Raw genomic sequence first — 21512 nt, forward strand, 5'->3', positions numbered from 1 at the left:
AACAGAAATTAGAAGTCAGTATTAGAAGCATTTACTAGACTTCTAAAGTTTAGCAGACAGTAAAGCAGATGGAGTCAAGTTCCCACATATAATTTTAACCCTAATTTCATTGTTTATATCAAGACTCCAACTATATTAAGCTGCCCCCAAAATGCCAGTTCATAATTAACTTTTATTTTCTAATACTTGTCAGAGTTTAGTCTTGGCAAGAAGCACTTCCTACCTTTTGAACTTTCAGACTGCTGAGTTGAGGGAAACGGCTGGAGTTTTCCTTTGAACAAAGCCTACATGGAATTTGTTTGAACTTCTTATTTATTCAAATGTTCTGAATACAAATGAACCACCTTGGTTGGATATTTATTATTGTTCACCTGTCTTGACACAGAAACTGCAAGTACTATGATAAATGGACTGAAGGGTCTGGTTTCACTGTGGTTCCCAGTCTGCTGAAATCTTATTTTGAAAATTTCTCACTGCCACCCTCCCTGGTGAATGTCAGCGTCTGTTCTCCCAAGCCAGTGGTATTGAAAAGAATCTGTTTTTTTAATGTAAACTTAAAATTTCAAGCACACAGCAGTGCTTTCATTAAATAGGGGTTTTGGTTGACTCATGAAACTGCATAAAGCAAAAGCAATTAGGAAGTTTTAAAGACAAAAAGACTCTAAATGAAAAAGACACAAGGGTGATGTGAATAAAATTCGATGGAAGCTCAATACTTATGCTTTAAATGTGAATTGACTATATGTAAAGGCAAGAAACAGCCATTTCTGCACCTGAAACATTTAGTATAGTTTTTTGGTACCTAGTGTCCTGTGAGTGCACAGAAAAAGGCAATTTAAACATGGGTAATATATTTCTTTTAGCATATAGCACTTGTGCCATTATTATGTACCACGCTGAATACAGACCAAGGAATGGTTCACTGAGTTGGAGAAAATTTAACTTTTGCCTTCCAGCAATTCATGCCTGTGTGGGTCTTAAGAAGAGTGCTAATTGTTTTCCTGAAACAAGGACTAGACAACATTTCTAAGGCAAATTCTTCTCTTTGTAGAAACAGTTGAAGGCAGTTTGAAAGGTAGGTTTATACCACTGTGAGAGTGGGCATGCCTCCTTAACAGATTTACTTTCCTTTCATAGAAATGAAAATCACATGGAATGTAAATAACATGATGGTTTAAGTTCTGTACCTTTATAATTAGAGGAGGTATATTTTAAACTGACTCCCAATATACCAGTCGGTGAAAATACAGATGTCTGCATTTCTCTCGTTCAAATTACATCTCCATGCCTTATGTGTAAGCACAGCCTGGTGGACAAAGCCAACTGGTAATGATACAGGCTCCATGATCCTGGAGCACTGTCCTGGGGTGGGTAGCTTCATTTAGTACCTCTGGTTGGCAGTGACTGTATATCATACGCCTTTAAATCAGATTATTTTCATGTGGGAACTTGCGGAAGCAAGTCTCAGTTGTTAAGACAATCTAAAATCATGGCCTTCACCCTATCTTTAGGGTTGTTTTCTATTTAATCTAATTCTTAGCTGAGCAACTGGAAGAAATTAGTGGTCCACTGAAAAGGAAACCTGGAGCTTTTCACAGTACCATAATGATCATGGATATTGGTCATAGGAGCCGAAGTGATTGTTTATCCAGCCATTTTCCCCTGCCTTCACTGCCCATAAGCACAGATTTTTGGCATTTACGTTTCTGTTGCAACACGGCCTTCGGGCTGTAGCTGATTTGCTCAGATTTTCTTTTCTAGAAATGTAGAATTAAGAGTTCCAGAAAATGAGAGCTGGAGTTTGCTGACTGACGTTAATACAGCATGATAAAAAGGAGGATCACGAACTTTTGCTGATGTCCCCAAACTTCCGGAGTGGAGTCCATGCTCTTCCCCAGTATTTTTCTAATAAGTTCTTCCACTTTTTCGGTAAGCCTCTTTCTATTTCTCACAACATATGATCTTAAATAACACAACTAATTTTGGATAAAGAGTTTTTCCTGAGCTATTTCCCCCTGCCCAATTCTTCCATAGACAAGTTCACACCCCACCCCTGAACACCCCAATAGCAGCTTTCCAGCTGTGCTGGCTGAGTCATCAGCTCTATTTATTCCTGTGGTCTTCAGAGATTCTCCTTGCCTCCTCAGCTATCACTTCTAACGAATCTTGAGGATGTTTTACTTAGTAATGCTTGTTTTTAAAAAACAATTAGATTTTCTAATAGAATAATTAGAATGATACCTGGTGTAATAGTAAGAATTAATAAATGACTTACTTGATAACACAAAATATTAGAGTCTTTAGCAATCAAATTATAAAAATTTTGCTAATGATATGATGAGGAGTGAATGGATTTATGTTCAAAGAGAATGAAGACTTTTGAAGATACGCTTTCACCCTTTTGGAAAAGTACTAGGTATTAGGAGTTTTGCTTGAAGACTCAAGACTTCTAATTATGCTGAGTTTCACATCAGGAATGTAAATCTATCTCCATCTTGAAAGTATGATACTAGTACTTCCTTCTTTTTTTGGCATACCCTTAAGTTGTTTATTCTGAGAGAAAAGACAAATTCTGAGGCAGACTGCTTTACTGACTTCCTCTCTTTGTTCACTTATACTATTAGTTTTATTTTTTGAACTATACTTTTCATTTCTATTGGAATTGAAGTCCTTTATCTCCAAATAGCTTTTCAACAGAAGAGTCAAATATATGTAACAAGAATGCTGAGAAAGGTTGAAAAAGTAGAAATGCCTGGGGAAAGAGCACTAACAAATTTTTTTTTATGGGACACCTGGAATATTCTGCAGGCTTCGATCCTCCATACGTGCCCTCTCCTTGCACAAAAGACATAGGCAGATGTTCGAAAGTAAAAATTCTAACTGCATTTATATTGTGAGGTAGGGGGCAGAAGGGAGACGGATTATAACACTAGGGGAAAACCATATTTCTGTTGCTTCCTAATTGATCTAATAAAGACCCATGGGGATATGAACCCCAGGACGGGGTGCTGCCCAGGGTGTGCTCCTTTAAATCTATCTCCAAACTATGAATTAGTAGTATGTCAGTGCAGTGTCCTATGTTTTAAACATCCACTGATCTACTTTCAGTGGAGAACTGACGAAGAAATGTAAGGTGCAAATTTCCCTGATAAAGTGGCAAGGCAACCACGACATCACAGAGAAAACTGTGAAATGAGAAGAACATGGTGCGAAGCAGCAGGTCCTTACCCGCAAAGGTGCAGCTTCCCAAAGTGCACAACCTCCCTCCTCCAGCCCTGGGTGGTCCCCGCGTAGTAGGTGCTGCTGGGGTGGTGCTCCGTGGAGCACAAGGAGCTCACATGGCCGCTGCTGTGGTAGCAGAGGGGGAGCAGCAGGTGCCAGGTTGCCCCAAAGTCCCTGGAGAACTCCAGTCTGACCGGATCGGCAGAGGAGCTATCAGTGGAGCATCCGACATTGATCTTGGTGAAGAAGAAAAAATGATACAAATCACCTCAGAGCAACGAGCCTTGAAATGATTCACCACGTCATTATCTTCTCCAGAGTCCATTTTCCTGGGAACTGTCTTGCTGAAATACTTAACACCATGAAATTCTGTTTTGCCTGAGTAATACTGCACATTACTTTTAAATAATACTTTTTCATAAAGAACCTCAAAGGGCCTCATGAAAAATTTACTTTCCCTCATTTGATAAAAAGCTAGGAAGTGAATAAGACAGAGGTTGGCATGGAATTCCAAATTTTACCTTTAGCCCACTTTCACTGCCAAGCCAAAGCAAATAGTAATGAAAAGACTGCTTCCCTAATTCTAACCGTTAGCTTTTTCTCAGACTGCTGGATAGAAAGAAGACCTTCTACTTTCCTTCTTGGGATACCTTCAAATAATCCCCAAAGTTCTGCACATGGAGAATCTTCAGTATGTTTTCAGTCTTAAAACAGAACAAAATACAAATATTGTCACTATTTCCCTGGCATAGGGAGAATATTCTCAGAAAGACCTTTTTAACCATTAGGGAAATAACCACTCCATTCCTTTTTCATACTTCCAAGTGAATTAAACTAAAACTTAAATAAAGCATGTGATTCTTTCTATGAAAAAATTTTCCCACTTCCAATTGGGGTTAACATTTTCTTGCTGTCAGAGCCACCAGATATACTTATATAATATTTGTTGTTGTTGCTGAACTTAACTCCTCTTACCTTCTGAAGAGTAAACTATTGACATTTGATAAACTTTTCAGCTACAGGCATTTGTCTCTACCTAGATTCTTCTGATAACAGAACTCTTGAAAGGGCCACAGGGATTACTTTTTATTAACATTTAAAGCATAAATGTTAGAAAATATAACAGAAGGTTATATAAGTAACTTAAAATAAAATCAGAAAATATAACAGAAAGCTTAAAAGAGATAGAGAATCATTTCTCCACTAAGGCATCATTTGGTCTCTGACTTTAAGATGAAAGAAACAACTCTAATTTAGAGGATGCAGACAGTTAATCTAGAGCAAATATTCAAAATTTTTGTTGACGAAATTAGGCACTGTCCAATGGTTGGTATAGATTTCAGCTATGAAACAAGTATGTTCGAAAGTTAATGGGGCCCTCCCGGAAGGCCTCGGGGCACAGAGGTCCCACCCCCTGCGCCCAGAATGGAGCCCGCGTTTCCGCAGAGCTGGAACTCCTGGCTCGGGGTCTCTTCCCTCTGCCATCACTGAACTGCCCCGGAGCCCGAGGGGAGGGCGGCCTCACTGAGGCTGCCGGCTCTGGAGGGGCCCCAGCAGCCGAAGCCGCGACAGTCCTGGGGACTGCAGACCGGATAACTCATCCTGGGTTAAGCCAGCTGCCATGTCATGAGGACACTCAAGCAGCCCTAAGGAGAGATCCATGTGGCAAGGAACTGAGGCCTCCTACCTACAACCACGTGAGACATGAAAAAATGTTCAACATCAAGAATTATTAGAGACATGCAAATTTAAACTACAAAAAGGTATCACCTCACACTAGTCTGAATTGCCGTCAGAAAAAAATGTCTGCAAACAATAAATGCTGAATGGGTTTCCGAGAACGGGTACCCTCCTATGCTGTTGCTGGGATGTAAACTGGTAACAGCCACTAATCAGAACAGAATGAAGGTGCCTTTGAAAGGTAACAATTGAGCTACCATATGATTCTGCCGAACCACTAAGGGGACTATAACCTGAGAAGACCAGAATTCAGAAAAACACAGGCACCCAAACGTGCACTGCAGCAATATTTACAATAGCCAGACATGGATGCAACCAAAATGTCCATCTACAGATGAATGGACAAAGAAGAAGTGGTCCATGTACACAATGGAATATTAGCCATGGAAAAGATGAAACAATGCCATTTGCAGCACCACAGATGAGCCTAGAGATAATCATACTACGTAAAGTCAGAAAAAGAAAGACAAATATCCGATGATATCATTTACTAGTGTTATCTAAAAATTGATACCCATGAACATATTTCCACAGAGAAAGGCCCATACAGACTTAGAAAAAGGTGAAAGGAATGGAAAAATTAGGATGTTGGGGTTAACATGCATTTAATAATTCATATAAAATATATAATCAAGAAGGACCTACTGGATGCCAAGGGAGGTCTACTCAATGCTCTGTAATGACCAACATGGGAAAGAGTCTAAACCTGATTATATATATGTATACGTATGAATGAACCAGATTCTGTACACCTAGAACAAACACAACATTGTAATCAAATTTATTCCGATAAGAAATAAAAATTAAATTAAACAAGAAAAAGAAAAAAAAAAGTTAATGGGAATTCCCTGGCAGTCCAGTGGTTAGGACTCCATGCTACCACTGCAGGGGGCATGGGTTCTATCCCTGGTTGGGGAACTAGGATCCCTCATGCCATGTGGCGTGGCCAAAAAAAAAAAAGTTAATACTATTGAACCCTAGCACAATGTACCTTTGGTTCTGCTGATTTTATCTAAGCTTTTGAAATATATAAATGTTTTTCTTTTATACATTATTAGTTTGCTGTCTTGAAAAATATAAGGAGTCCGCGAATATTAATGAAATACCCAGAAATGATAAGAAACAGTATAGTATTATTTTATCTGTAAAATTCATGACACCATGATAAATATTATATAAATGTGCTGGCATTGACCTGGATCCTAAGTAATATATAAAAATTGTGACTATAATAATACTATAATAGTATGGTCCTTTTCATTTTTATAATGTTTGAAATAATCTATTTTGACAATTTCCCATTGTAGTAGGTGAGGAGATTATGTCATAAATAAAGGACCAAAATTCAGAAATAAACCTTAGTAGGACAATTGGTTCTGCTAATAAAAGTGAATTATGATGTAAAATCTCTTTTGTCCTTGCACAAAAATGGAAGGTCATAATGCATGAAATCATCTGAGATTTTCCTCCTCTTTCCTAGCTTTTGTTCAAGACAAAATTTAAAGCATTTCTAATAGAACAAAATCAAGTACCTCAAATTGTATGATGGTGTTCTCATTCACATTCAGGTCACAAGTAGTAATGGAATGCTCACCAACTTCATTTGAAACAAACACCATAGCTGAATCTTCCTCGCTGTTACACGAGAAAACAACAAGGAATCCATTTAGGCAAAAGATCATTGTGACCTGTATAGAGCAGGGGTTTTATTTTTACCTTCTCAATTAAGTACTTACGGCGCTCCTTTGGAAGAATATGGGCAATAAAGACCAATGTTACCACCAGGGTAGAAAAACCAATTGTCTTCTCTGGGCCCAAAGTCAAAAGTATCTAGAAGCATCACAGGGTTGTTTAAATTATTTCCATCGATGATGAAGTCATCAACAATCCAGATTTCTTCTTTCTTACCTAAGGCATTTTTGGATAAAACAAGTTTTTTCAATGGTGAAAATCAGATGGACATTTTTGCTCATTGGAAGAAAGTAAAGGACAGAAGGAACTCAGTAACAACCGGTTAAACAGATGCCTTCTAGACAAAGAAGCACAAACTATGTAACAGTGTGTTTACACTGATTAAAGTGTGAAAAAATTAAGCTTTCAGTGCTATTAAATTGACATTGCATGGAGCAGCTTCACTAATTTCAGAAGGCTGGTAAGAGTCTGCTGCCCTTCCCGTCACAGCAGTGCTATGGACCCTCCACCAGCAAGAGTGGGCTTTGAGTTATGCTTTCACGGTTTAGGGGACTCTGTAAGACACTGGAATCTGTGAGGATGGGTGGTCAGCCTGTGGATTTAGAACTGAGTTACACTAACTAGTCTATTCATGGAGTAACTCAGGACTTTTTAGAGTCAACCCATGACTTAGAATCATGCTTCCTTCAGGCTGAAGGACCATGGCTATTATAATACTGGCTTGATGCACAATTTTATTTAGGTGTTAAAAACTACACAGAAGAAAATATTCTGTGTTATATAATACTTTATTTTCCCCTTAAAGCGTTTCAAAACTTGTATGTTTAGTTGAAGATATGTGGGAACATACAGAAAACTAGGAAAATCACTCCTTAGGCTGTCAGAGAATTTGACTCAGCGACTTCGGCAGGGTGTTTAAGGAAGATATTACTGAGTAGATAAGAAGGGTGAGCTCAGTGCTTTTGTAAAGCATTGCTTGAATTGAACTGGAAACAAGGTGATAAGACCATACCAAGCAGAAACAAGATTCCTCAAGGATGTTTCTTCACTGATTCCTACTTTTAGTAGAATTCTTACAAAATATAAAAAAGGATCTGTAAATAGGAGCCTGTAGAAACAACCTGGTGATTTAAATGAAGTCACATGTGCCTCTCCCTCTCTAATCCTATCACTGTTCTAATCCTAGTAGCTTTCTTCCCTTTTCTTATTTTGGAAGCAGTTGGTGAAAACAATGAAGAACAATTGGTGAGCATTCCAAACATAACATGAAGACAACTATCTTCTGGACGGTGAAACTGGTTGCATTTCTTTTTTGGACTTTTCCTCAGCGATTATACAAGATTATTTTTTCTGTTCACAGTAAATTAAAATTCTTTTTTGACTTACTAGTTATAAAGGAAATATTCAGGTTAAATTTTAGAGATGGAAATACATTTTTCTTATCCATTTCTGTGTTACCTCTGCAAAGAATCTGCTTAATATGATGTCTCTGTGCTTACTTAGGCCATTAAATGCATAATTTGGTAGAGTCTGGTCCTTTATAATCAGTAGTTAGTAGAATTACAGGAAGCAATAAAACATTACAAATTTGTAAAATCGTTTTCTGTAACCACCATTTGAAAATACTGTTAAATTACACATTCACGTTAGCTTATCACTGAGGCAAGTGTATGTGATAAGAATATTTTATCTCAGGCACTATCTGCTTTGTGTCAGTCCCTCTCACTTTGTCACGGCTTTTGCTGTAATGTTGTTCTATCTCACTAATGAAGTGCCATACTCAGAAGAACTATGGGGACTTCCCTGGTGGTCCAGTGGTAAAGAATCCGCCTTCCAATGCAGGGGACACAGGTTCGATCCCTGGTCGGGGAACTAGGTTCCCACATGCCGCGGGGCAGCTAAGCCCATGTGCACACCTACCGAGCTCGCGTGCCTCAACTAGAGATCCCACGTGCTGCAAACTACAGAGCCCATGTGCTCTGGAACCTGCGTGCCACAACTAGAGAGAGAAAACCCGCACGCCACAACTAGAGCGCGCCGCAATGAAAGATCCCACGTGCCGCAACTAAGACCCGACACAGCCAAAAAAACCCCCAAAAAACAAAAACACATAAATATTAAAAAAAAAAAAGAAGAACTATGTATTCCTAAATAAATTCAGTAAAAAATATAGTTACAACTGATGAGTACCTAATGGTAGAGCTGGATTAAATTTTAAAAACCTTAGCTCTGTGACAGGATTTAGCTGTATTTACATCTAGAGAACTTACGAGTCAAGCCCGAAGATAACAACATAGTCAAGTATGAAGATAAAGATATATAAAGCTAAATATTCCTTGAGACTCCTCAAAAGCGAAGCATGTAAAAGGTGCTGTGGACAGCGAAGCCACTCAGCTGACAAACCCTTCCTCTACACCTTAGGAGCAAGCATGCTAACGTGCAGCAGTCAGTTTTGATCACAGGAGAACATGTGCATTTTTACCATTGTTATAAGGTTGCCAGAGTCTGAATCTTGTAGCGTTGGTCTGGGCAGTGTATGGCAAGGGAACATTAATGAAAAGTATGTTGGTCATTTGAGGAAAGTAAAATTCATCCATCAGGTGCCAGGTGATTCCTCCATTGGCGGAGAATTGTAATAGAATAGAGTGGGACCTCTCTGGGGTACCTAGAAAGAAGGTAACAGAGGCGTGAACACATCATTATAAAAATGGGGAAATGGTATGATCTTAGACTATTTTTTTTGCATCGATGCATAAGCTGACTTATATTCACATAGACACCTTAGAGTCCAAATGCTTCCGAGGCAACTTAAAGTGATGATGGGTTGGGATTTCTGTATAAATAGATCTCAAAACACACACCAAATCTTGCATTTTCACACAATAATATCTCCCTCTTTTTCTCAGATATGAACATATATCTTTCTGTATTTCATTTAGGAAATATTACATCAAAATTTTTTGATTCTACAGGCATCACAGTTCTACAAAGGGCCAAACATTTAAATCTCAGAATACACAGAAAATCTACTTGAGAATTTATTATATCCAAATGGCATTATTTGTCAAGAAAATTAGTTAATATGAAAGGTCAGAATGACAGAGTTTACTTTGGGGGTTCACTGTTCACATCTGTGAAAGAAAATCCCAAGTTTCCATAAGTTAAATTTTTTAAATTTAAATTTCTTACGGCTAGAAAGAAGTGGTGGAAAAAAGACTCAGGAACATGATGATAAATTTAACTACCACAGGACTAGTATGATTACTACATCTGTATGAAATTATTATAAAACAAGTAGTTATCTTACCCTTATATTAAAAGGAATATATATTATAGAACATTTGTGAACACTATGTACTCAAATTTATGCTAGCTCTCCCATGTAACAAAATTTATAGGCCTCAAATCTGTTACTTCTCTGCGGGGAAATTTGCTTGAAGGGAAATAGTGAATTCATACTCACAGAAATGACTTACCTTTTGCTATAAATCTAAGTGAAAACTGGACATACATTGTATTGGTACAGTCTAGATCTCTTGAAATGAGCATCCGTAGTCCTTCCTGTAAACAAAAACACATATGTTAGGCAATCTTATTTCATTTGCAAAATTATTTTCCTTTGATTTTATACATCTAACTTACATTAGCTAAATGATACATAATGATCAAGAAGCAATACTCGGTCCAGTTTGGAAGGAAAAATTGATCATTTCCCCTTTCAATGGCTTTCATTTCCCTATGCCTAAATAACAATATTTCATTGTCTCAACTCCAAGTCACACTTTGCTGTGACTTATAGAAAGCAGTGCAAGAATGATAGCACTGCATATCTACAGGCCTTTTTAAAAAACAGCCTCCTTTGATCACAGCATGTTGTGAGAGGAATAACGAGGAAACAGACGGAAAATGTGCCAAGTGCTCCTGCTGGAAGCTGGGAGCTGGTAGGTAACTTTTTCAGGGTTCCAAAGAGTCTTAGGAACTTACTCATTTGCGTGCTGTGATGGCCCTGGGAAGCTCTCCTTCAGGCTGACACAACACCCTCCAGTTGGTCAAGTTAAATAAGGCATAACTAAGCAAGTCCCCAAGCCTGGGCTGGAACCATTCATGCAGAGAAGCCAAGGAAGGCGGAAAGTGATCATATTGGCTTTAGTAATTTTTTCTGCTAATTAACTATTTCTGGTTGCCTGGGATTGACAGCTCCATAGCTTGTTTTCTCCATGTGTACACAGGGTTGCGGTGACAGCCAGTAAAACAGAACTTCACTATGCAGATGTCCTAGGTACAAACAGGCCTTTCAGTTCCTCAGGTCTGACTCTGAATGAAGTGGCTCTTTGGTGGTGTGGGGCTGTGTGATACTGAGTGGACATTGTCTATCGACTGCTTAATTATCAACTAACAAATATGAAATGGAATCTTAGGTAGAGAAAGCAAATTCTTCCTCTTCTTCTTAACATTTATTATAGAGTACATTCTTCAATAGCTGAAAATTTTTAAATAGGACTAATTTTGTAATAGTAACCATATATTGAGTGCCTACAACATGCTGGGTTCTAAAAGAACCACTGTACTCCTTTAAAAAGCACCTATCGCTCCTAAGGGAAATATATTATTATCTTCCTGTTGCAGATAAGGAAACAAAATCTGAGAGGGACGGTAACTTGCTCAAGATTGCAAAAGTGATGATAGCAGGATTTGAACCTAGATATGTCAGATTCTGAAACTTATCCTCCACCCTTTAAGATACCATTATTTTGTTTATTAAATTATTTTTTGGTTTGGGGAGAGATATCCAGCTAATGTTAAATTTAGAATTTGAGAATTATTTGATATGGTAATGAAAAAGCAACTGCATTTATACCCATCCTTGAACTTCACAAAGCATAGTTTCAAACTTCCTGGATTAAAGGCTAATGTGTAAAAGCCTTATATTTCCAGTCTTATTTTTCTTTTATCATAATAACTCACTGCCCTGCACAGTCCATGATGCTTGATCACTGCCTGTCCTTCATGTCTTTATGTCCTTACCCTCTCCCTCATACACTTACAAACATAAGGCCTTGGATGTTTTTATAGCTTGGCGCCATGCAGAGGTTAAGCTTATGGGGAAAGGTCACTTCTTCATCTTATCAATACAATGAAAAAGCTTTGAGGCGGGTAGTTAATAGATCCAGTTCATAAATATCCCTTGACAACGTCAAGATAAAGGAATATGATTACTCTTCCCCCTTGATTATGGAATGTGAGTATAAAATTGTTCCCATGGGTCAATATAAGTCAGCCATAAAAGAACCCATTTTATAGTGTATCTTGTAGGAGCTATTTTTAAAAATTTATTTATTTTATTTATTTTTGGCTGCATCGGGTCTTAGCTGCGGCACACAGGATCTTCGTTGAGGCAGGTGGGATCTTTCATTGTGGTGCGCGGGCTTCTCTCTAGTTGTGGCGTGCGGGTTTTCTCTTCTCTAGTTGTGTTGTGCAGGCTCCAGGGTGTGTGGGCTCTGTAGTTGTGGTGCGTGGGTTCCAGAGTGCGTGGGCTCTGTAGTTTGTGGCACGTGGATTCTAGGTGAGGTGCGCGAGCTCAGTAGCTGTGGCCCGCGGGCTTAGTTGCCCTGCAGCATGTGGGATCTTAGTTCCCTGACCAGGGATCGAACCTGTGTCTCCTGCATTGTAAGGCAGATTCTTTACCACTGGACCAAGGGAAGTCCCCTGTAGGGGCAATTTTGTTGAAAGTTGGCATGATCTGTAATTATGAAAGTATCTTTCTTTCATATTTTAAATTTTGTGTATAGTTAAGCACTTGATATTGATAACTGCCCAGTGGAACTGTCATGCCCAGCTTCTGCATATATTCTAGTTCATACAGATGTTTCTTTTCTCATCCTCTTCCAGATTCAGTAATTCATTGTGCTAAATGGGAAGCTATTTTAATAGTGGATAGCACTCCTGAATCTATAAACATTAAAAAGAGCCTATCATTTCCTTTTTCACAAAAGAATGCCTTTCTAGGTCAAACTACAACCTACTGAATGGCACACGCTGAGCCCTCTCTGCATCTTGCAGAGCTGATAGATAATATGTCCAACACATATAATGCTTGGCTGCCCTTGCAATTGGATGGCTAAAGGGAACATATAAAAGACTATATGTCTTCCTTGTTTATAGGATCTAGAGACCAGTTTAATTCTACTGCTTAAAATTTTATCAGGTAAAGATATTTGAATCACAGGACTTTATCTTTTTTGGTCTTGTCAACTGCTTCAAATAGATAGTGGTAATGAGAGCTAAAGCCTCAGACAAGACTTAAAAACACACACACAAAAAAACAGTAGTTTCCACCCTGAAATGTCCTGTCTCAATTTTTTTGGCCCCTTATACCACTCAGGGACTTGTAAATCTCTCTGACCCTTGAAGTGTTTTTTCTATCTCATCTAAAACTTGAGAAGAATTCTGGATTCAAACAAGGATGATAGCCAGCATCTATTAGCTATAATTGAAAAAGTTCCAGGGTGTCTAATTTTCTAAGTGTTAGGTGTTAATTATTAAGGATGTACAGAAACCCATGCAGATTTTTGTTAAAGATTTCATTTGCACACCTAGATTAGCCGATTTCCCCAGCTGAGTGAGACAGGTTGTAGCATGTATTTGCATATGAAGATGTGCCAGCTCAGCACAGTTTCACACAATTGCTTAACAACCCTCTAACCAACATCTAGGTTGAAACACAAAAAATACACTAATGATGTTTGAGAATAGTATTTAACTTGGCTTAAATGTTTGGTTTTCTTAAAGTCACCAAATGGTTGTATTGGTAGGAGGAAAAGAAAGAAAGTGAAAGGAAAAAGCAAAGACCTTCCGTAAAATCAATTAAAAAATATTCTAAGTTAGATACTTAATTAAACATAAAATGCTACATTCTAGAAGTCAAGATTCTAGAAATAGTATATATATAATTTTTACATATATAATTCCAGCAGAGAGTAAAGAAGGTCTGATTACCAAAGCAAAGGAAAAATTTTATGCCTAAGTGATCATAAAAAGTGACTGCAGTGAATATAAGAGGAAACATTTTTTGTTGTTGTTGATGACATGAGCATATTCATGTTCCTTATGGAAACTTTTTTACTGAAATATAAATTACATAAAGGAAAGTATCAAATCATGATGGAATTATCACAAGGTAACACAGCTATGTAATTTCTATACAACTCAGGAAACAGAACATTACCAGCAGTCCAGATGGCCCCTAATTCTCTCTTCCAATTTATACCTCATTTTCTTCTGCCCAAACCACCACTATCCTGACTTCTAAAACCATGATACGTCCTAGAAGACAATAACTGTATATAAAATAATACATCATCTGAACAGAAATGCATGTGTGTGGAGCAGTGAGTGAAGTAGGTAATTCAGTGGTAGTGAAGAAGAATCTTATCTGACCCCTTTAAAAATGAGCGATGTTCCAGATTTGATGGTTTCACCATTCAGATTCCCCCTCTCTGCACCATATACTTCAGGCCAAATGTCGGGATGTAAGTTCCCATTGAAATCATCTTTAAGAATCGAGGGCAGAGGAACGACAGGAACACAGTAGGTTCCACCAAAGCCCCGGTCACACCTGAGAAAAAAAATGAGTGGAGAAAAGGCATTACTTGTTGTGAGATCAAGAAGCCATCTTTATCTCTGCATTACAAAGAAAGAAACTGCCAGTTTTATTAACTTACACACAGCGTCCAGCATCACAAATCCCTCGTCCTGAGCACATCCAAGGGCACCCCGAGGCCAGCACAACGTTATCAATAGCCCAGGAGTCAGCCCCCATGGTGTAGTTGGCTTGGATCCATCTGAACCGGGTCCTGGGAGAGCTAAGCAAAAACAAACAAACAAACAAAAGAAAATGACCAAAAAAAAACAAACCACACTTGGTTTGAATGGCAACCTTCAAAGCACGAAAACATTTATTTAATTCTTTCCCTTTAAAGTGCCCTCTCTGGGTTCCAGTTCCCTCTTTATTTGAGACACTTTGTTTTCATACCAAGTAAAGGATGTTGTTTACTCCAGACCCACAAACAGGAGAGTAGAAAACATGCTTTAAAAATATTTCACCATTTCTTTCATACAAGAGCCTCTGAACACATGTGAGATGGGAGAGTTACTTCAAACTATCAATTTATTCTGTGTTTGAACTACATGCAGAACCTTAGTTTTTGCTTTCAGGCTTTTACTACTTTTCAGTACTGGGAATGAGACTGAGGATGGTAAACATGAGTGTAAGTTGGAATCCTACAAAGGTCTTGCCGTGAGGTCTACTGTTCCCTAAATGGTTTCTGAGGTAGTCAATGGAAGCCCCATCCAACTTCTGCTTCTATTTTGGTTCCCGAGGGCCTGGCTCCCTTAAAGGGGAGAACTAGAATGATGTGATGTACTCCCGTGTTTTTTATTATATTTGCAATCTGTTATTTGGAATATACTGACAGAAGACCACTTTATCCAGAAATATGTGCAGCCTTACCAAACAGCAGTCTCTCTCATTTAGGAACAGATTGCACAGTAGAAATGTGTTAGTTATTTGGAAAGCAGAACACAGTTGACTTGAAGCGGAATTTCAACAGTAAAATCTCAAGTGCTATAGTTTCCCCCACACAAGTTCTCCTTCAGTGCAACACAGCTGCCAGCATGGTGGCTCTGAAACAGAAATCTAGTCACATCAACACTCAGCTTAACACCCTTGACATGGTTCCCCAACACATGCAATGTCAAGGCCAAACTGCTAATAAATACACGGCCCCTTCATCATCTGCCCTCTTTCCTTGCCTCATCTTCCCCTATTGCCTCAAAGTTATACTCTGATAGCATCGAATCCTTGCATTTCCCCATAAACTCATGTTTCTTCTGGCCTCTGGGATTCTATTTCGGTTTACAACAGCACATATGCCCCTCCCCCCCCAACGAGCCCTTTTCACTCAGACAAGCTCTACTCACTTATTTAGACTCAGCTCAGACATCAGCTCCTCCAGAAAGCTCCCTCTGACCTCCCCAAACTGAGTTAGGTAGTATCTCCCTGTGTTTCAATAGTATCATTGGGTTTTGCTTCTGTTATCATTTTATAACATAACTGTTTAGATACCTGTTACCCTAAATAATATATTTGGATCCTGGCATCAACTTATTCATTTTGTGTCAGAGATCTAAAACATAAAAGATATTCAATAACTGTTTGTTGAATAAAAATAAAGTGAATAAATGAGCTTCAAGTTAGCACTCTTTAAAGCTCTGGGGTCCACAGGAAACTATTTTGGGTTATATACTAAAACGCTTTGATTTCCTGTGTTTGTTTGTTTTTTTTTCTGCCATTTGTTTGTGCCTCTCTGAATCCAAATTGAACCAGGAAAATGGAAACCACTGTAAATATTTAACACAGAGGGAATTTAACACAAGGAATTGGATGCACAGTTCATGGCAGAGCATGGGGGCAGTGAGGAAACCAGAGTTTAACAAAGTCAGGAAGCACTACAAGTCCAAAGATGGAGGGACACAAGAGGAGATGGGGTTAGTGCCCAGGGGCCAGTGTCACATGGAAGGACATCTCGGGGGAGCTGGAGCTGCTGAAGTTGGCCAAGATGCACTTGAGATAGAAAGGGAGGGGAAGGAACACCCTGGTTTAACTTTATTTCCACCCTCCAACTTCTTGCCAATATCTGCTACTCTCTAAATCTATCAGGAAGCCAGCAAACACATGCAGCTGGCAAATGCAGCTTACAGAGGCCAATTTGCCTACAATTCAGAGCAGAGCCGTGGAAGGGAGATACAGGGATGTGCGGGGAGCAGCCCCAGGATGGTACAATCTCTACCACCCACCATAGTACACATTGGTTCCTAGAAAGATCCCCAAATTATGCAAATGCCTAAACCACAAAAGTGGGAGCCTGCTGTAAGCCCTAATATAACTCCTGAATGTGATCTGAAATACTGTGGAGGGGAAGAAAGATGTAAAAGATATGAGCATCCCAAAAGAACGAACCTTTTACTCTTATTCCGGTACTGAGATTAAAAAAAACCCAAACAACTAAGGATACTCTTCCACATGTGATGATTTCACAAACTGCTTCATGTGGATAAGTATCAGTCTGGTTATTGGGTAGGTATTTGTTTTTACAACAGTTTAAAAACTGAATCTGGTGGGCAGCCTTCACGTTGCTGAAGAACAGAAAAGTTCAGCCTTGGAAAACTCTCGGAACTCTTAACCACATTTAAAAATTGTTACCCAAGCACCTTGAACTTCTCTTTCCCCCCGGTATACTCCATGCAGGATTATCATGAGAGAGTAATAGAATTGCCAAGTGGCATCATAATTATTTTCCAATTAGGTGACAGAAACCTGAAGTTCTGACATGTAGCCAAATGACAATTCTCACATGGTGGAGAGTGGAAGGTAGACAGTGATCCGCTTCCAATTCTGGAATCTCTCGGAGGTGTAAATTGAACTTTCTGTGTAGTGCAGACAGCCAATGGTTGGAGGAACACACTCTGCGGTGACAAGATGCCAGTCCCTGCCATTGTTCAGAGAATACTGGAGCTGTACACCGTGGGAGTCGCTAAAGGGCTTGCTACAGCCCATGCTCATTTCAAACTGCAGGAAAGTCGATGCTGACACATGAAAGTCCCAGGTCTCAGCATAACGAGGTTTTCCTACAAAAAAAGGAAAAGTTTAATGGCAGCACATAATTGTGCTCTTTTCTTATTTGGTGTTTCTGCTCATCATGCTTTCAGTGGCAAACAAAAATCATGTCTTATCTATAGTGTCTCACATGTGCTTTGGCTTTTCATCTCACGTTGACTATTTTTATCTAGTTAGCATAGACTCAGAAATATGGAAGGCTGCTAACTTGAAAAGCTTTACCACCTTGAGACAGGCTAATAGAGAGTCTGAAAATTGTAATTCTGCAGATTATGAAACATGGGAATGTTTTCAGATAGGTACTTTTGCCCCACTTTTAAGAAACCTTAGTCATATTATGCATGCCATGAAAGACAGTTCCTGCAAAAACTGTTATTGGGCTCACCAAGTTACATTAAAGGACAACACAGGTCTTTCCTTCCAAGAGCCCCCCCTCTCAGTACAGGCAGTTATGCACACAGTTTTGCATTAGAGGATCTGCTCTTGGGTTTTAGTTAATTTAATCCTCCAGTTAATTAAATATTCTCCCTTTATCTGGTGAAAATGTATACCTATGTTTTCAGTGAATATCAGAGCAGTATCCATAGAGAGACAGTCAGTATTGACTTGACCTCCTTGGATTCGATACCAGTTGGCTTGCAGATCTAAAGAGCCATCAAATTTGTCTTGAAACCCAGTTTGCGAGCTGTCATTCATTCCTATAAGGACATCATCCAAGGCCCACTGGGCTGAATGCTTCCCTGAAATCAGATGAATAAAGGCAGTTAGAGAAGGTTCATTATATAGCAATATGAATATCTTTATGACTGTGGTTTTAAATCAACTTATCTAGAAATTGACAGCAAATTAAGAAACACACAGTACAATGTGGCTTTAACTGGATGATCCAAATGCTACCAGGAAACTTGGGGTGAGCAGTAACTTGCCATGTTGGGGTTGCCACCATCGAAAAGCTGTTGCAGGTGTCTTTGCCTCTCGTGGAAGGTCGATGGAAATGATCTGTGGTTCCAGAAATGACATGAAGTCCAACTCTCGAAGCAAATGCCAGAGTATCCCATTGTCATTTGAATACTGAACAACAAGCCCTGAGTTAAAAGACATAAATCCAGTTACTTAGACAGCTTTCCTAGAGGCAAAAAAGGCAAGGAACAGTATTATTTGAAATAGCAAGACTGCAGGAGAAACTTCAGATTGCGTCTCATAGGATGAGGGCACATTCATCTAACTTCCAAGGAACGAATTAGTAGACCTGAAGGCTCATCAATTTCTTGACAGTTTCTAATGCACTGACTCCTAGGAAGTGGGGGGGAAAAATACATAAGCTCTTTTAAAGACCACTCAGCTTTGTATGAGTGATGAGTAGGTTGGTAAGGGGGACATAAAAATCCACTCCAGATTACGTATTTGAATTTTAGGTTCTGTCCTGAACTTTACAAAGTCTCATATCATTATTATATACTCAGAAAAAATATCTCAATCTCCCAGTACAAAATCAAGAAGTGCTCTTTGCCACCAATGTACCAGATAGGAAGCACAGCCCAATCTGAAATTCTATTAAGCAGAATAGAATTTTTACTGGCACTTCACACTTTGTCAGACCTTGGTCACTGAAGACTGAATAAAGACAAATTATTAAATAGCAAAGCAGAAGAACTCACTCCCATCCGATGGTTCTACCTTTCTTTCTCTACCTTTCTACCTTTCTAGTTCTACCTTTCTTTCTCTGTGTCACCCTTCCCCTTCACTTATCCCTTCTACCCCACCTCCCTCTGCCTGTCACCTGGTGGGATTTAGGGAAATGCACATTAAAGTTTAAGATACTTTGTGTGCTATTCCTGCTACCTATCCCAGAAAAATTTTTCTTTTAAAAGAGGACACAGGGAAAGGGTAATGTTGAATGCAAAGGAAAAAATTGCTAATGATGAAATGGTAGGAATCAACAGGATATATATATGATCATTAGCAATTAATAAAAAAATATATTTTACTTGATGGGGGGGCAGAGAGCTTTCTTGGCATCTATCTAATTGCTGTTCTATAACTGTTCCTAAGACTGGCACTGCATATTCATAATTATGACTGGGGATATTGAAGTGCTTTCTGAGTATTCACAGAAATTATGTTCAGTAAAGTTGTATTTGTTATATTAATTTTATTATGTTCTAACCTTTTTGTAATTGTAATAATTCATGGTTCTTACAATAAGTTTTTAGTTTCCTCATTATTGACTAACCAGAACATCTCAATCCCTCTGTCATGTTGCATAGCAAAGAGTTTACTAAAATTAAGTTTCAAGAAATAATATGATAAAATATAGAACTAAAAGAAAGCCTTTTAAGGTGAATTGATATGACATGGAATTATTGTCACCACATCTGACAAGGGGTGATGCCAGAAATAATAATGACTAACATGCTAAAAAATTGGAAATCTCAGGAGAATTAATCCTACCATATTTAAAATAGAAGAAATCATCGTGTTTGATGAGAGGATAAAAACAGCTCAAAGAATAGGAACTCTCTGGGGAGGCAGTATGCTGTGTATGTGTGTAGACATGCGTAGTTGGAGCTTCAGTGGGTGAAGGTGAGACCCATGTGTTGGAGAAGGGAGAGAACCACACCAAAGTTCAGGAAGAAGACTGAAGCTAGGCTCTTTCTCATTTTTATTCTAGTCAAGGTGAGGAGCATCTGAGAAAACTCCAGTCTCCAACCCTCGATGTTTTCTCAAAATATAGTTTTTCTTGTGGATATTAATTTGTTTGATATGGTGTATACTTAATAACATAGGAGAGAGAGAGAGAGAGAGGGAGAGAAAATGAATAATTTAGATAGTTAGCTTGGTGACCTATTCAGAAAGCAGATACAGTACCAGAAATGAAGCATCACAAGACTAAAATCTCACTGGTGGTACTTTAGCACCTTCTACTCAAAGTACGGTCCAAGGACCAGTGTCTGCATCACCTGGGAACAGGCTCTACCTGTGGTGTTTTTACATGTCCACAAATCCTTTGACACTCCTCCCATCAAAAAGTGAAGCTTAATTCTCCTCTTTTTGAGTGTGGCTGGACTCAGTAACTTGCTTCTAATAGAATATCGTAGAAGCGACAATGTGTGACTTCTGAGAGTAGGCCATAAAAGGCGCTTGCACTTTCTTCCCTGCTCTCTCATGGTTGTCTTGCTCTGAAGAAAGTCAGCTGACAGGTAGTAAGGACACTCAAGCAGCCTATGGCTAGGTCCACTGAAAGAAACTGAGGCCTCTTGCCAATAGCCATGTAAGTGAGCATCTTGGAAAGAGATCCTCCAGCCCTGGTTGAGTCTTCAGATGACTGCACCGTCTTGGCTTTTATCTTGTATGCAGCCTCATGAGAGGTCTGGAGCCAGATCCACCCAGCAAAGCTGCTCTTGAATTCCTGACTCACAGAAACTAGAAGATAACAGATGTTGCTTTAGGCCACTCAGTTTTGGAATAATTTGTTATGCAGCATACCACCCAAGTCCTACTGAATCAGAATCTGCATTTGAAAGCCTCCTAAAGGATTCAGATGTACACAAGAATATGAGAAACACAGCTCAAGAGGTCCATACTCCATTTGGTTTCTGCTTGCTGCCTTTCTCCTCGTTAACTTTTTCAGGGGTGTCACTTATACCTTCAGGCAGCCACAAGATCTACAGAGATGTGGGCCCCAATTCTGCAGGACAATGAAGTGCCTTGCAGATAAGTATGAAAGAATGGAGAAATGCAAGACAGGGAAACAGCAATATCCATATTTTATATCAATCGCTGAGCCTCTTTAGCTGTGTCATCTAAACAGTATCCATCTGAATAAACCAAGCCATTTTAGCTCATCTACTGAGCGTTTAAGGAACATAAAACATTTCCCTTTTTAAATTACAATTCCATCTACAATCTTCCCAGTCTTATTGAAAATAGCCTAATTTTGATTTTAATTCCAAATATGTAAATTGAGGCTTCAGCTTGAGTATGTAAAAAATTGTTACTTTCATCACTAGGAAAGATTTGTTCAAGGATTTAGGCAGATTTACATTTTAACAACCAGTTTTCAATAAAAGACTGAGAAATGCCTGTGGGATGTAAATTACACAGGCAGCAGTGAGTTCAAGAAAATGGCTCAGAGTCTTTGAGAAAAAGTTGTGTTCTTAAAGGAATCCTAAGGGAATAAGCC

The 21512-nt window shown here is 38.9% G+C and overlaps 1 protein-coding gene across 3 annotated transcripts in view; it reads right to left on the minus strand.

Annotated features, from left to right (window-relative positions):
• RELN (reelin) overlaps positions 1–21512 on the minus strand; it is a 531612-nt gene that overhangs the window by 65710 nt on the left and 444390 nt on the right. For all 3 annotated transcript variants that reach the window (XM_036863169.1, XM_036863168.1, XM_036863166.1), the window contains exons 32-41: positions 18256–18414; positions 17881–18069; positions 17067–17340; positions 14376–14516; positions 14092–14269; positions 10131–10215; positions 9137–9319; positions 6699–6870; positions 6495–6597; positions 3229–3458 (exon numbers count right to left, since the gene is read on the minus strand). In XM_036863169.1, the coding sequence (XP_036719064.1) occupies positions 3229–3458; positions 6495–6597; positions 6699–6870; positions 9137–9319; positions 10131–10215; positions 14092–14269; positions 14376–14516; positions 17067–17340; positions 17881–18069; positions 18256–18414 (1714 nt within the window). The remainder of the gene's footprint in view (positions 1–3228; positions 3459–6494; positions 6598–6698; positions 6871–9136; positions 9320–10130; positions 10216–14091; positions 14270–14375; positions 14517–17066; positions 17341–17880; positions 18070–18255; positions 18415–21512) is intronic.

Source organism: Balaenoptera musculus, chromosome 9 (assembly GCF_009873245.2).
Source record: "Balaenoptera musculus isolate JJ_BM4_2016_0621 chromosome 9, mBalMus1.pri.v3, whole genome shotgun sequence".
Lineage (NCBI taxonomy): Eukaryota > Metazoa > Chordata > Mammalia > Artiodactyla > Balaenopteridae > Balaenoptera > Balaenoptera musculus.